This window comes from Aegilops tauschii, chromosome 6 (assembly GCF_002575655.3).
Source record: "Aegilops tauschii subsp. strangulata cultivar AL8/78 chromosome 6, Aet v6.0, whole genome shotgun sequence".
In the NCBI taxonomy this organism is placed as follows: Eukaryota; Viridiplantae; Streptophyta; class Magnoliopsida; order Poales; family Poaceae; genus Aegilops; species Aegilops tauschii.
The window spans coordinates 263,275,128-263,289,280 of record NC_053040.3 but is presented as its reverse complement, the minus strand read 5'-3'; the positions used below and the strand labels follow the sequence as shown (position 1 = coordinate 263,289,280).

Sequence of the window (14,153 nt, the reverse complement as noted above, 5' to 3'; positions counted from 1 at the left end):
AATAAAAGTTCTCAGAATGCTCTGAAAATTTAATACGATTTTTCTCTAAATATTTAAGAATTTTTGGTGCAAATAACATCAGATGGAGGTGGACCAGGTGGGCACAACCAACCTGGGCGCGCCAGGACCCCCAGGCGCGCCCTGGTGGGTTGTGGTCCCCACGTGGCCCCCTTACTTAATTCTTCATCCCACATCACCACCTACCTCCGGGAAAAAATCATCATTGCTCTCTCTCTCGTGTTCTTGCTCTCAAAACCACGGATTTCAATCTCTTTGCTCGAAGCTCCGTTTCTGAAACTATTTCGGAGGATTGTTGCTTGGTATGTGAATCCTCCGTTTGTCCAATTAGTTTTTGCTTTAGTGGTTTATATTTTGAGTAATTAGCTACTCTTGGTGCTGTTGTAGATGAGCTTGCATGTTGAATTCTTAGATTTATTAAGTAGTTTGAATGCTTGCTATGGCCTCTATGCATCCTTATGGGTAGTTGTCACCAATATTGTGAAGTTTTGTTGACAAATTTTTGTCACCCAAATTTTTTTCAGAAAATTGTACGCGAATATGATGAACCTTTTCGGAAGGAGATCTTCGAAGAGGAGATCCTCGGAGGCATCTTCTAGTGACAGCTCCGTTCGTCAGTCTTATGTTGAACCAAGTGAAAGTTCCATACGAGATGCCGCCACCAAAACATGCTTATGGCATTGCGACGATTATATGGTGAGTGTGGGCATTAAGGAGGAATTTGAGCAATATGTTCACAATGCCGGTCTCAGTCCCTACATTGCAGATAAGTGCAACCAACACCACACTCTCACTGAATCAATTTTCAAAGGATTTAAATTCCATCCCCGTGAGTCTAGGGTGTCATTTAAACTGTATGAAAACCCATTTACCATATCCTTAGAGATATTTGCTCACCACTGCAAATATCCCATTCTGGGATTCGCTTGACGAACCACCAAGATATGAGTTCCAAACATTTTTGACTAGCGTTTGCTATGGTGAGATGAGGGGAGTGACGCAATGTAGAATAAGGAGCATTCATTTTCCCGCAATTCAGTACTTTGCATTATTTAATGGAAAATGTATAGTAAGCAAACAATATTGTACTACACTTTGTGGTCTAGACTTGAGCCTCATACGCACCGCTCACACTGGTGACAGAAGTTATAATCTTGAAGCGATAGTTGCACGCAGGTTGCAACACAACGCTAATAGTGGTTATTTCTATGGTCGAATTTATGCCACACGTTTAGCAAGAGAGCTGGGTGTTTCACCTTTGCCCTATGACCCTATTTTACACACGCAGTATTTAGACTTTGAAGATATGAAACGCCATAAGATCCTTAAGGGTGATCCCCATAGTTTCACCTATAAATTGTTGTTTAACCAAGATTCCGTGGTGTACACATATTTGCCTGCACCTGCTCTCTTTGATTATCATAGTAGGGGAAGATATTTTGTTATTCAGAGCGAGGCCCGAGCTCATAACGTGGCGGTTGTGGCCGCACGGCAGGTTGAGGCATCCGCACCGAGAGCCTCCGTGAGCTATCACCCCGACCACTATCCAGGCAACTGACTGATTACCAAGTTAGGCCAAAAGCCTAAGCTTGGGGGAATACGTATTTCCACCGACATTGCATTCATGTTTACACATTCATTCCAGTTGTAGGTGTCCATACTTTTTCATTGTATTATCCATGCTAAACTTATTTTCTCGCTTTCTTTTGGTGTGTTCGAAAAACCTTGAGAAAATACAAAAATATTTCCTGCTTCTTTTTTATTTTTCTTTCTAGAGTAGTTAGCTGTAGTACTAAAAAGAAAACCCAAAAAGATTTCCTTGTTCTTATTTTACTTGTTGGGAGCTTTTCTGTGTAAATAATTTTCTCGCTTTTGCTTTTCCCTTTTATTAGCTTGTTCAAGAAAACCAAAAACTCCAAAAATATTTCAGTGTCTTTCTCTGAATTTCTTTTCTTTTATTTGAGTCATACCGAGGAGAAGACCACGATGAAAATATTGAGTGGCTCTCATTTGCACTATTGTTGATCTAACAAAGAGCCCATATTACCTTGTCTTCTCCTGTTGAATTAAATCTTTATAGATTTCAGCTTAGCCCACGGCACTCTTGCACTATTATTATTTTCACATCGTTCGGTCGTGCAATTGAAAGGCAATAATGACGATATTTGATGAACTGGCCGTGGCAGAGAGAAACGGGTATGAACTCGACTTGTTCTGTTTTTGTAAACATGTTTAACCTAGTATTCATGATTCAGCTCATTATGATTAAACATGTTTGCAATGAGAATTAGAGATTATAGTTTCTCATGCCATGCATAAGTAGCTAGGAGTGGATAATGATTTATCTTGGATGTCAACATTGTGTTAAAATGATTGTGATGTAGTATCATGATATGGTATCCTCATCAGAATGTTCGAGTGGCTTGACTTGGCACATGTTCATGCATGTAGTTGAATCAAAACCAACATAGCCTCTATGATATTTATGTTCATGGTGTTCATATCCTACTCATGCTAGTGTCCAATGTTACTTATGCATAATGCATGTTCATGACCGTTGTTGCTCTCTAGCTGGCTGCTTCTCAACCCATTTGCTAGCCTTCGCCTGTACTAAGTGCGAGTTCTGCTTGTACATCAAAAACCATAAACCCAAGTTATTCCATATGAGCCCACCATACCTACCTATTTGCATGTGCCATCTCTAAAAACTTCAAATAAATATCCTTTTTATGTGCCTGGATCGTTCATGGAACGACAGGAGGTAGTCGGTATCTTCCATGCTAAGCGGGTTATTCTCAGGATGAGTGTTTATTCACTCGCCATCGCACGAGAAAAGGTGGTAAAGTCCCAAACTCCTACGGAGTTATAACCTTTACTTTATCTCTTGGGAACCGCCACTAGCGTGTTTAGCATGGAAGATATTGATAACTAATGGTCACGAAGTAAACAAGAAGGGTGCATTTCTCAAAATATCATTTACCTCTGTTTTAAAAACTTGAGCTCTGGCACCGCTGCAAATCACTACTTCCCTCTGCGAAGGGATTATCTATTTACTTTTATGTTGGGTCATCACCTTCTAAAATAAGTGCCAGAACCTGAGAGCATTGCTGTCATCCTTATGTATTGTGTGTAGCTAATGTTGGGTGCATCATGACTGGATCTTTTCTACCATGAATTACAATGTTTAGTCGCTGCTTGAACTTTGGAGGTGCTCTGCATTTATGTTTTGCGATCTCAGAAAGGGCTAGCGAGATACCAGTATGGTCATATTATATCATGGTTTTTTTGATAACGTGTTCTTCTTTGAGATATCTTATTATTGCTCGCTACTTGATTATGTCATTGATATGAGTTAACATAGTTTTTAAGAGTTATTGTCGACATGGTTAGTTACAATCTTGGATGAAAACCTGGGTGCTGTTTAAGCTTAATTATGCAAACAAGAGCAAAAGAGTTCGTAAAAGTTTATCTTTTTCACTTTCAGTTTATCAATTGAAATGCTTGAGGACAAGCAAAGGTTTAAGCTTGGGGGAGTTGATACGCACTACACCACAACACTTATATAAGGACAGAAAAACTGTCGGAAGAAGGCACTTATAAGGGCAGACAAACTGCCGTGACAGTGTTCTCCCGGCGGATAGAACTGCCACGAGAACGCCTGCTGGGGATTACTTGTCCCGGCAGATAAATTTCTCCCTATAGTTTCTCTGCCTTGGCCCATGGATTTGCCAGCAGTCCATTTGTCCTGGCAGATTGGCCGGGGCACATGAAACTATAATTACCGGCAGTTCTATTTCCTGCAAAAGCATGTTTACCCGGCAGTTGTTATGCCAGGACTCTGATTTCACTACCAAACTGTTATAGGAAGCCCTAATGCAATACACATTCATTATGTTCAAGCACTCAGGCCAGATCACACAATTTATACATACACTTTAAAGTAACATATAGGCCTCATCGAAAACCTTAAACTTCATTTAATAAACATAACAACCATATATATACAGGTTGTGCCCCAAAAGGAGCACATATATGTTTATAGGTGTGCCTCACAATAAAATTATAAGTGGTGCATCAAGGAGAGAAGTATATATGTTTCTAGGTGTGTCACCCAACCAAAAAGAGCATATAGTGGCTGCTTATGTGCCTAAACAACCACCAAGATGAGCACAACCTGCCAATGTCACCAGGTTCAACAAACAAGGCACATTACATAATCACTCCACCAACTTAATTGTTGGTCTTGCAAACATTCAGTAGCTTGTAGGTCATCCAAGCCTTCAGAAGTTTTTAGATCATCCAAATCCTCATAAGCTTGTAGATCACCCAGACCTCCATCAACCAGTGTATCTTTGGTAAACCTGCAGCAGACCGGAAACTTAAAACAGAGCTCTCGTAGCACAATAAAGTTGTTGTAACATAAACATGAAACTAGTACTGGAAGGACAAGATAGCCCAATAAAAATGCAATCTTTACATCATATAAGGACAAGTGTTCTAAGACCTTCTTTGTTTGCCTTGCTATTGGGTGTTGGCTAAAGCAGTGCACGCTATGAACCTATTCAGTACATGGAGTTTGAATCAAGGCTGATGTTGTACAAAGCTCGTTCATTGGAGATGAAAAGGATTTGAATCAGGCTAGTAACAAAACAGTAAAAAATGATATTTTTGTCGTTCCAAACTTGTTTATAGTAACCTAAAGCTTGAGGTTATGACCCACCCATGAAGAAAATCACCCAACTTGTTGGGCTTACAAATAAGCCACCAACAATAAAAGCGCTCGTTCAAATAATGTGCTTGTAACATGATAAAATGTTTGCAACGGTCACCTTTGGCAAAATTGCTACTGGATTAAAATGGGTGTAGGCTATTTCATTTCTCCTCTGTATTCTCATTTTGCCTAATTTTTTTGTTTACTAAAATAACCTAAAATGGATACAGACTAAAATGGACTAAAACGGATGCAGACTAAAATGGACTAAAATGGATGCAGACTAAAATGTACTAGCTAGCTGGGATGCTTGCTACAAGTACGTACTAATCATCTCCCTTTTTAAGTTATGCATGCAGCATCATCTTAACAACCATGTACATACTAATCTAGTAGCTCCAGCATGTACGTGCTACTACTAGTACACACATGTTGTTGTCTTAGTGCGTAGCTATTTTTCTTTACCACCTCACAGCAAACATCAAATCTTTTTGGTCTCTTGGTGTCGGATTCAGGGTTCCGCAGACCCTCGAGAGGTTCGAACTCTGGGGTGCGTGCGAAGAACTCGTCCTCCCCAATCTGCCCGCTTGCTAATCCCACGGCCTAGCTCGACGAACTGGATGAAAAAAAGACACAACAGTTTACCCAGGTTCAGGCCACCTTGCGGTGTAAAACCCTACTCCTGCTTTGTGGTGGATTGGCCTCGAGGGGCCGAGGATGAACTAGTATAGTGGAGAACAGCCTCAGGAGGAGAGGTGTTCTTGTGCTCGATGAGCTGGTGGGTGAGAGGATGATCTGAATGATCCCTCCCCTGCTATGGCGGTGGCTAAGTCCTATTTATAGGGGCCTTGGTCCTCTTCCCAAATGCAAGGCGGGAAGGGATCCCACAACGGCCAAATTTGAAGGGAGACAACTAGTCCATGCTATACTGACAAAAGTAGTCTTCGCCTGCCAAAAGCTTCTAGTCATGACGCCGTGGTGGGCTCGACGATGACCTCCGCTATGACGTCCTGGCGGTCTTGGTCTTGTTGCACCGAAATGGAAACCTTTGCTTGATTCCTCGGGACTCCGCGCTTGAGCTTGCCTCCTTAGCACCAAAGAGGAAACTGGTACACGGCGCCCACTGGCGCCCGCCTGGCCTTGGTCGTCACGGCTCACGTCATCCGAACCTCATGAGGTGCACCTTGCATAGATATCTCCGCTCCTTGGGAGATAGCCTGGGGAGGCCGTCCCTCGAGGTGGTCTTGGTGTCGTCCGCCTCGCGAGGATTGGCCCCTCGCGAGGGTCTTGAGCTGTTGGTGTTGAAGTTGGGCCGTACCAGGCCGTCGATGGAGCCACGTCGTGGGCCACACGCAGTCAAGTCTGGGTACCGCCGATCCCAGGATGCCCACAGTAGCCCCCGGGACCAAGGCGGGCTCGAACTTGGCTTCCAGGCGAAGCCAAGGGGCAAGTGCGGAGCGCCGCGGGCCCTAACTGCATGCGGCCTTGGTCGACACGTGACATTTGATGGGACGTTGGCGCCTCCGTTTCCCCACGCAGCCTCGGCAACCGTTCGACTTGATGAGACCCTGCTGCATGCAGAGAAACCATCATTGCATGCGATCATGGAGGCCGGCGATTGGCCTCCCTCTGGCTATAAATAAAGAGAGGGGCGGAGCCCCCCTTGCTCATCTCTGTCTCCTCGGCGCCTGCTTCTTCTTCCTCCTCTCTGCCTTGCCGCCTCGCTGTAGTTCCCATGGCGCCGATCAGGAGATTCTCTGTGGTGGAAAAAGGGAAAAAAAACCCCATGAGGAGCAGGGGCCGCTCCCGCCGAAGAAAAGGCTCAGCCGCCTCCTTGATGCCGGCGAGAGGCCAGTGGCGACGCGGCCTTGGTACGAGCGGACTCCGCCCGGCTTCCCGCTTCCTCTGTACGCCCAAGCACGAGGCTTCGGAGAAGGCGGCAGCGCCTCGCGCCGCACGAGCCACGGCCGTGGTGGCCAGGCTGAGGTTGCACAGGCTGCCGGCCCATGAACCCACGCCGAGGGCTCCTCGCGCGAGTTCGTGATGTGGGCGGCGATGCCTCCGCGCACATGGATCCAGCTTCCGTGATTCTTCGCCGAGGAGATGCCACTGAGGGGGCCACTCGAGATGTGGCTGCAGCACGCCGGGTGCTGCAGTCTGGCCACGGGGGCAGAGGTCGAGGTCTTCCCCCCGAGAAAGATCTTCTTGACCTGAGGATGGGGCGAGGTCGCCCGCGTGCGGAGGGGGCCCTCGCCATCCACTTTGGGTATGATAGCGCCTCCACATTGTTCTTCAAGGTCTTCAACAAGGAGGGCTGCCGCTTGGAGTGTTGTCCTAGGGGAAGCGGCCTGCGTGGCACGATTGCGGGCGCCGAGCCCGCCTCCGGTCCTGCCGACTGCTCCTCCAGCAGAAGCGACGACTCCTGGGAGTCGAGCGACTCTCCCGAGCCTAGCAACACTCCGGAGTCGAGCGACGACAGCTATGTGCCACCGAGCACTCGCCGTGCCCGGAGTGCAGCAGCGGCATCCGCTTGGTATCGTCGATGATGCCCAGCAGCCAGGGCTCCTCGAAGTTTCCTTTTGTTTCCCTGCGAGGAATCGAGACAGACCCCGTGGTGGTATGTAAAAACTGTAATGCTTTTTCTCCGAAGTGTATTATTCCTAGTATGAGCTTGCGGCTGCACATTCTTGCTACGGCATTGTCCCGCCTTTTCGTTCCCGCAGTAGCTTTGCGCTCTACACCGACATGTCCTAATCTCCAGGCGGGCTTCAGCCGTCGCTGGTATCCCAGGTCGCGATGCCGTGGTCAAGGCCAGGAGGTGAGCGGCCCGAGATCAAGTGAGAGCTCCTGAGGTGCGATGCTCAAGAGGTCCCCTTTGGCGTGCAACCAACTTCCGAGGGGGCGAAAAGGAAGGCGGTGTTGCCCAAGCGAGATTGCGACTGTCGAAATCCCAGACAGCGGCCTCACGCTGACATGTATAGGTGACTTAACTTAATGAACCCGCGGTGATTCCTTTGCATAGCGCCTGGTTGTGCCTTAGTGGTGATGCTTCCAGGCAGGGATTAAGCTGGCCTCCCGTTCCCATGCTCATCTGAGTGCTCTACGTCCTCGGGTTCCGACCCTCGAGCGAGGCTCAGCCGCCGCTGGTATGCCAGGTCACGATGCCGTGGTCAAGGCCAGGGGGTGAGGGCTGGAGAGTTAGTAGGGGCTCATAAGGCACGATGCTCAAGGGTCCCCCCCTTTAACGTGCAAGCGAATTGCGTGGAAAAGGGATGGCCGGCGGGGCCGCCTGCCACCGAACTCCAGGGATTCCTACGGGTTAGTCCGAGAAGAGAGCGTAGCCCGTAAGCCCGCATGTTCTCCTGCCGCTGATCTTTCTGCGAGAAGATGAAGGCACTGAGGACCTAGTGAGGTGACGTGCACGGGGAGGCCGCGAGCCAGAGCTCGGTCTCTTAGATTCGTCAGGGTTGCAGCGACGGACCCGAGCACAAACGTTGTGCTAGCATGTGAGCCCTCGTCGTGGGATGGATAAGAGGGCGGTCAGCAATGCGGGAGACCGTAAAGGGCCATACAATAGGCGAGTGGGTGATAACATAAATCATGGCATGGATAGGGCAGAGCTAGTTCCGATAGATGCAAAATGATACATGCCACAGGGACGGACCCCCGTGGCCTGGGAATGATGCAGCCCGAGGGGCACCCCCAACTGAGTAAACCAGAAAATGTCACCTGGCACCGTTGCTGAAGAGATGTTGGCATAGCTCAAGACGCGTGCTGAAGAATTCGCTCCTCACGAGCCACCTTGGCCTTGAACCTCAGGAGGCTCTGGAGGCCCGGCAGGCTCGTGAAGGACCGTCGCCATCTCCACCAGGACCACCTGGTGCCTGGCCTCGTGAGCCACCAGGACGCTCCGCATGCGGGCTAGAAGGTAACAACCGCATTCGGTAGGCTAATAGGCATGCGAACGTACCTGTGAGGGGGGCCCTCGCACCGACCATCGCGATGGCCAGAAGCGCTCCTGAGATGCGGCCCAGTTGAGCCCAGGGATGTTGACGCAGGCATGCAGCTCACTGTCCTCGCCAGCACAAGGAGCCGTGCCGGATGGTGCGCGGCGATCGCCGCACATGGCTCTCGCCTCTTGAAGCTCCTTGGTTGCCTTCGTGATGAACTCCTGAGCACGGCTAGTGCTTCGTTCCTCGTGCTCTCCGGTGGAAGCGCGCGCCTCCATCATGATGTTGGCTAAGTCAAAGGCCCTCCAGAGAAGAGCCCCCGTGCCCAGTCTGAGAGGGGCGCCGGGCGCGCCTTCCTATGCGAGAGAGGGAGGCGCCCCATCTGTGGGCGCAGGTCCTGAGGTGGTGCCGCTGGAGATGCCATTCTCCTGAGGCCCTTGGTGGAGCAGCTGCTTCTTCTTCATGGGGACAGCCTCAGGAGGGTAGACGGTGCCTTCATCGTCGGGGTTCTCGACTGCCGTAGCCTGGTAGGCACGCTCGAGAGCGCACACTGGGTCCTTTTCCTCGCAGGCAATTGTGATGATGTCGCGGTTCCCTGGCATCTTGAGGATATTGTAACCGTGATGAGCCACTACCATGAACTTGGCAAGGGCTGGATACCCAAGGATGGCGTTGTATGCAAGGCGGATGTGGGCGACGTCGAAGTCGATGAGCTCAGTGCGGTAGTTGTCGCGCTTGCCGAAGGTGACAGGGAGGCAGATCTGCCCTATCGGGGTGGTGGAGCCGTCGGTTAATCCTGAGAAAGGCTTGGTGGGCTGCAGCTGGTCATAGGGTACTTGGAGGTGGTCGAACGTCTCAATGGAAAGAACGTTGAGCCCCGCACCGCCATCGATGAGAGTCTTAGTGACGAGGACGTTGCTGATGACGGGCGAGCAGAGCATCGGGAGGGCACCAGAAGTTGCCGCGCACTTGAGTTGGTCGGTTGAGCTGAAGGTGATGGTGCACTTGGATGACCTGAGCGGTCGCATGGCCTCGTGCCTGGGGAGGACTGCGTTCACTTCGCGGGCAAACTGCTTGAAGATGCGATGAGAGGCTGGGGCCTGTGCACCGCCCAGGATGCAGGCGATGGCGCGAGGCTCCTAGAAGCCCCCAGCCCCCTTGTCCTGGTGGTGGTCGTCATTCCTTCTTGGTGGTGGTGACAGCGAAGGGAGGCCGGCATTACCCTGAGGACGATCCTCACGAGGCTGATCTCTCCAGGCGCCCTCATGAGGCTGGGCTTGCCAGCGCTCCTCACGAGGCTGATCGCACCACTCCTGACAAGGGCCGCGGTCATCCCAGCGTCCTCCTCCTCGGCCTCCTCCGCAGCCATGGCCTCGGTCGTTGCGCTCGGGGCGACGACTGAGGCGCCCGTCGTGGACGGCCCTGAGCTCCTGACAGTCATTGGTGTTGTGGTTGTGCATGTTTTGGAAGACTGAGAATGGGCGGCTGCCCTTGGATGACTCTGGATGGTCGCAGTCGCGCTTCATCTCTGGCTCGGCCGCAAGCACAGCCAGCCCCTTGCGCTTCACGTCCTTGAGCTTGGCCTTCTTGTCTTCTAGGTCTGTCCCCGAGAGCTCCTGGAGGGAGAGGCGACCCTCCTCAGCTCTTGCGCACTTAGTTGCCATGTTGAACATCTCCAGAGCCGTGCACAGCTCCTCGTGTATGGCGAGTTCTGCCTTCATCTTGACGTCGCGGACGCCATCAGAAAACGCTAAGATGATGGCCTCGTCCGAAACCTTGGGGATCTTGAGGCGAACACAGCAGGCGGCAGGCGCCCTGCGCGGCCGGTCACGCCATGGGGCCGCGCACCTTGGCCTGAGGAAGACGTCTTGACGGGGAGGTGGAGGAGGTGCTCCATGAGCTACGTCACCCGCAGCAGGCGGCGGGCAAGGCAACGAGAGAGACGGGGCAGGAGAGCCCCCAACAGCACTGACTAGCTCGGCGATGCGGTCCAGCCAGTCTTTGTAGAAGTCATCAACGGGGCGGTAGCGCAAGAGTCTGCGCTCCATGAGCAGCGCAGCATGCGCGTCCGCCGGCGCGCGATGAGCATGAGACGTCGAACCAGCCGGAGTCAGCGACGGGGTGGCCGTGCGTCCATCATGCCGCACGGAGGGTTGCAGCGACGAAGCTTGCTGCTAGTGCCCCGCCGAGTCAGTGGTGGCGTTGGCGGCAAGCGACGGAGAACGATGGGGAGGCCCACCGGCAGGCGCCGTCTGGGCGACGCGAGCGGCGAGGGCGGCCCGACGCTCAGCACGGGCTCGACGGGCGTCAGGCATGGAAGCGGTGGAGCGATGGCAAGTCGACCAGCGGAAGAGAGGCTCCGATGCACCCCTAACTGGCGTGCCAAATGTCGGATTTAGGGTTCCGCAGACCCTTGAGAGGTTTCAACTCTAGGGTGCGTGCGAAGAACTCGTCCTCCCGAGTCTGCCCGCCCGCTAATCCCATGGCCTAGATCGACGAACTGGATGAACAAAAGACACAGCAGTTTACCCAGGTTCAGGACACCTTGCGGTGTAAAACACTACTCCTGCTTTGTGGTGGATTGGCCTCGAGGTGCGGAGGATGAACTAGTACAGTGTAGAACAGCCTCAGGAGGAGAGGTGTTCTTATGGTCGATGAGCTCGTGGGTGAGAGGATGATCTGAATGATCCCTCCCCTGCTATGGTGGTGGCTAAGTCCTATTTATAGTGGGTTTGGTCCTCTTCCCAAATGCAAGGCGGGATGGGATCCCGCAACAGCCAAATTTGAAGGGAGACAACTGGTACATGCTATCCTGACAAAATTAATCTTCGCCTGCCAAAAGCTTCTAGTCATGACGCCGTAGTGGGCTCAATGATGACCTCTGCCGTCCTGGCGGTATTGGTCTTGTTGCACCAAAATGAAAACCTTTGCTTAATTCCTCGGAACTCCGCGCCTGCGCTTGCCTCCGTAGCACCAAATAGGAAACCGGTACACTGCGCCCGCTGGCGCCCGCCTGGCCTTGGTCATCACGGCTCATGTCATCCGATCCTCGCGAGGTGCACCTTGCATAGATATCTCCGCTCCTTGGGAGCCAGCCGGGGAAGGCCGTCCCAAGAGGAGGTCTTGGTGTCGTCTGCCTCGCGAGGCTTGGCCCCTCGTGAGGGTCTTGAGCTGTTGGTGTTGAAGCTGGGCCATACCAGGCCGTCGATGGAGCCACGCCGTGGGCCGCAGGCAGGCAAGTCTGGGTACCCCCAATCCCAGGACGCCGACACTTGGGGGGTTGCGGCTGCATGTATTCTATACGTCACATGAATACGGGTTCAGGAGACCCAAGGGCTCAACAGAGTACAAGAAGTTCAAGTTGGATATATGCCTTACTAAGTGTACTCTCTGCCTCCATTCAAACTTCTCCTCCGAGCATATTGTAGCCTTTGCTCAGCTGCTATTAACTCCTGAAATAATACATGGAACATATAAGAATCAATGCTTCATGTTATTCTTATGAAATAGTAACTTATATGGAGTAAAAACTAGATTGGACAGAAGGGAACCGTAGAAAACCAACATATTATACTCCCTCCATCCCATAATGTAAGACATTTTTTGACACTACTTACATTATGGGATAGAGGGAGTGACATATAAACTCTAGAAGAGTAGTCCACTTTCAATCTGTCTTTGCAGCAAAATGAAAGGAGGCACAAATAAGTTCTCTAGCTAGTTGTTTTCTTTCATGTAGTAGTATATGCGTGTAATGACAGTTGAACTAGATGATCTCACATCGGTCAACCAATGGGGATAAACAGCGTGAATACAAATACCTTTTTTTCAAAGCTTGCTTCTAGTACTCCTAAATTGTTTTACTGATTTAATATTAAGTTGTAGCAACCACTTGTTTAGCACCGAAAGGTTATTGAACTTCCTATACTAATAAGACTTACTAGAACGTGTGTGCAGTCATTTAGAAGTATCCACTTCCATGGTGCATAGCTCATTTTAGAAATTTTGACTGACAGAGAACATATCTACAGTTCTTTATGTACAATCTACACTAAAACTACAAACATTCTCTGCTGCTTCCTACCAAGAAGTCTGAAGATTAAAATGATAAAATGTTTTGAAGAACTATTCTTGCCATGAGTGTGGCAAATCATGAGCATTATGAATTCCTGGAACAAACCTAACACTGCTAGAAACAGTCCCCAATCCTTTCATTGATAGTGTCTGCATCAATTTGGAAGCAAAATAAAGATGAATCAATAAGAAAGACTTGGAGCCCGGTAGTAATTCGGTGGGAGGGAGGGAAAATCTGCAGCAAGGAGAAGATAAATCATCAATATCTCGTGAGTTCTCATCGAACAGAAAAGAAAAGTTTCACAACCTTTGTAAGGAAAGGAAAAAAGCATACCTGCATTGCGTTTCCACCATGACAGATCTGGGCAACATGATGTATTAGCGTAGTGGGGAGCAGGCACCGCGCTCGCCGTCGGTGTGGTAGGAGACGTGGTGGGGAGCCCGACCATGCTCGTCCGCGTGGAGGGTCGCGAAGAAGAGGAGCGCGATGGCATGGGTTGACCACACACACCAGATCCGTGTGGACGGAGGCGAGGTCGATCTCGATGCACCGGCAACATCGATCTCAGTGGGGGTCGCCACATCGGCGGAGGGGATCGGCGGTGGAGGGCGCAGTTGAGGACAGAGGGGCTCTCGGCGGCGGCTATGACTCCTTTTTTAGAAAAAAAAACAAGTTTACCACTTTTTGTCCCGCGCCAGCGCGTGTTTGGGCCCAATTATGTTTGGTCTCGCACCATGGACAACCTGGCAGACAATGGGCCGTGATTTAGTTGTGCCGACAGATTTGATGACCTGTAATGTGAACAACCTTTCTGGCAGTGCAAGTGCCCTTGCCACTAAAGATCTCCCGGCCGTTTTTCCACCCTTAAGTACTTCTGCCGGCAGTAACTAGATTCCCGGCAGATGGTTTGCCCTTATTCTGGTATTTATCCCGGCAGTTCATTGCCCCCAATCAAGTGTTGTGGTGTAGTGATGTCTCCGTCGTATCTACTTTTCCTAACGCTTTCCTTTTTGTTTTGGACTCTAATTTGCATGATTTGAATGAAACTAACGCGGATTGGCGCTGTTTTCAACGGGAACGAAACTTTGCGATGATTTTTTATATAATAAAAGAGAATTTCTAGAGCTGAGAACCACCGGAGGGGGCACCTGGGTGGGTAGAACCCACTAGGGCGTGCCCAGGTGGGTTGTCCCCACCTGGTGGCCCCGTAGACCCTGAAACTAACGCTATAAAATCACATATTTCCAGAAAAAATCAGGGAGAAATAATTATCATGTTCCACGAGACGGAGCCGCCGCTGTCTCCTGTTCTTCATCTGGAGGCCAGATCTGTAGTCCGTTTGGGGCTCCGGAGAGGGGGATCTTCGATCTTCGTCATTACCAACCCTTCTCCATCGCCA

General features: G+C 50.4%; 1 protein-coding gene across 4 annotated transcripts; it reads right to left on the bottom strand.

Annotated features, from left to right (window-relative positions):
- Positions 1-3,972: 3,972 nt before the first annotated feature.
- On the bottom strand, positions 3,973-13,431 carry LOC109749490 (uncharacterized). Of its 4 annotated transcripts, none has more exons than XM_073501368.1 (4): positions 13,088-13,431; positions 12,860-12,988; positions 12,053-12,131; positions 3,973-11,965 (listed from the first exon to the last, which is right to left on the bottom strand). In XM_073501368.1, the coding sequence occupies exon 4, from the start codon at positions 9,705-9,707 to the stop codon at positions 9,036-9,038; it is 672 nt and encodes a 223-aa protein (XP_073357469.1). In that variant the 5' UTR covers positions 9,708-11,965; positions 12,053-12,131; positions 12,860-12,988; positions 13,088-13,431; the 3' UTR covers positions 3,973-9,035. The 4 variants fall into 4 exon arrangements, with proteins under 4 accessions (XP_073357469.1, XP_045085825.1, XP_073357468.1 ...); XM_045229890.2 differs by having other exon boundaries at positions 3,973-11,976; positions 12,058-12,131; positions 13,088-13,430; XM_073501367.1 differs by having other exon boundaries at positions 13,088-13,429.
- Positions 13,432-14,153: the final 722 nt, after the last annotated feature.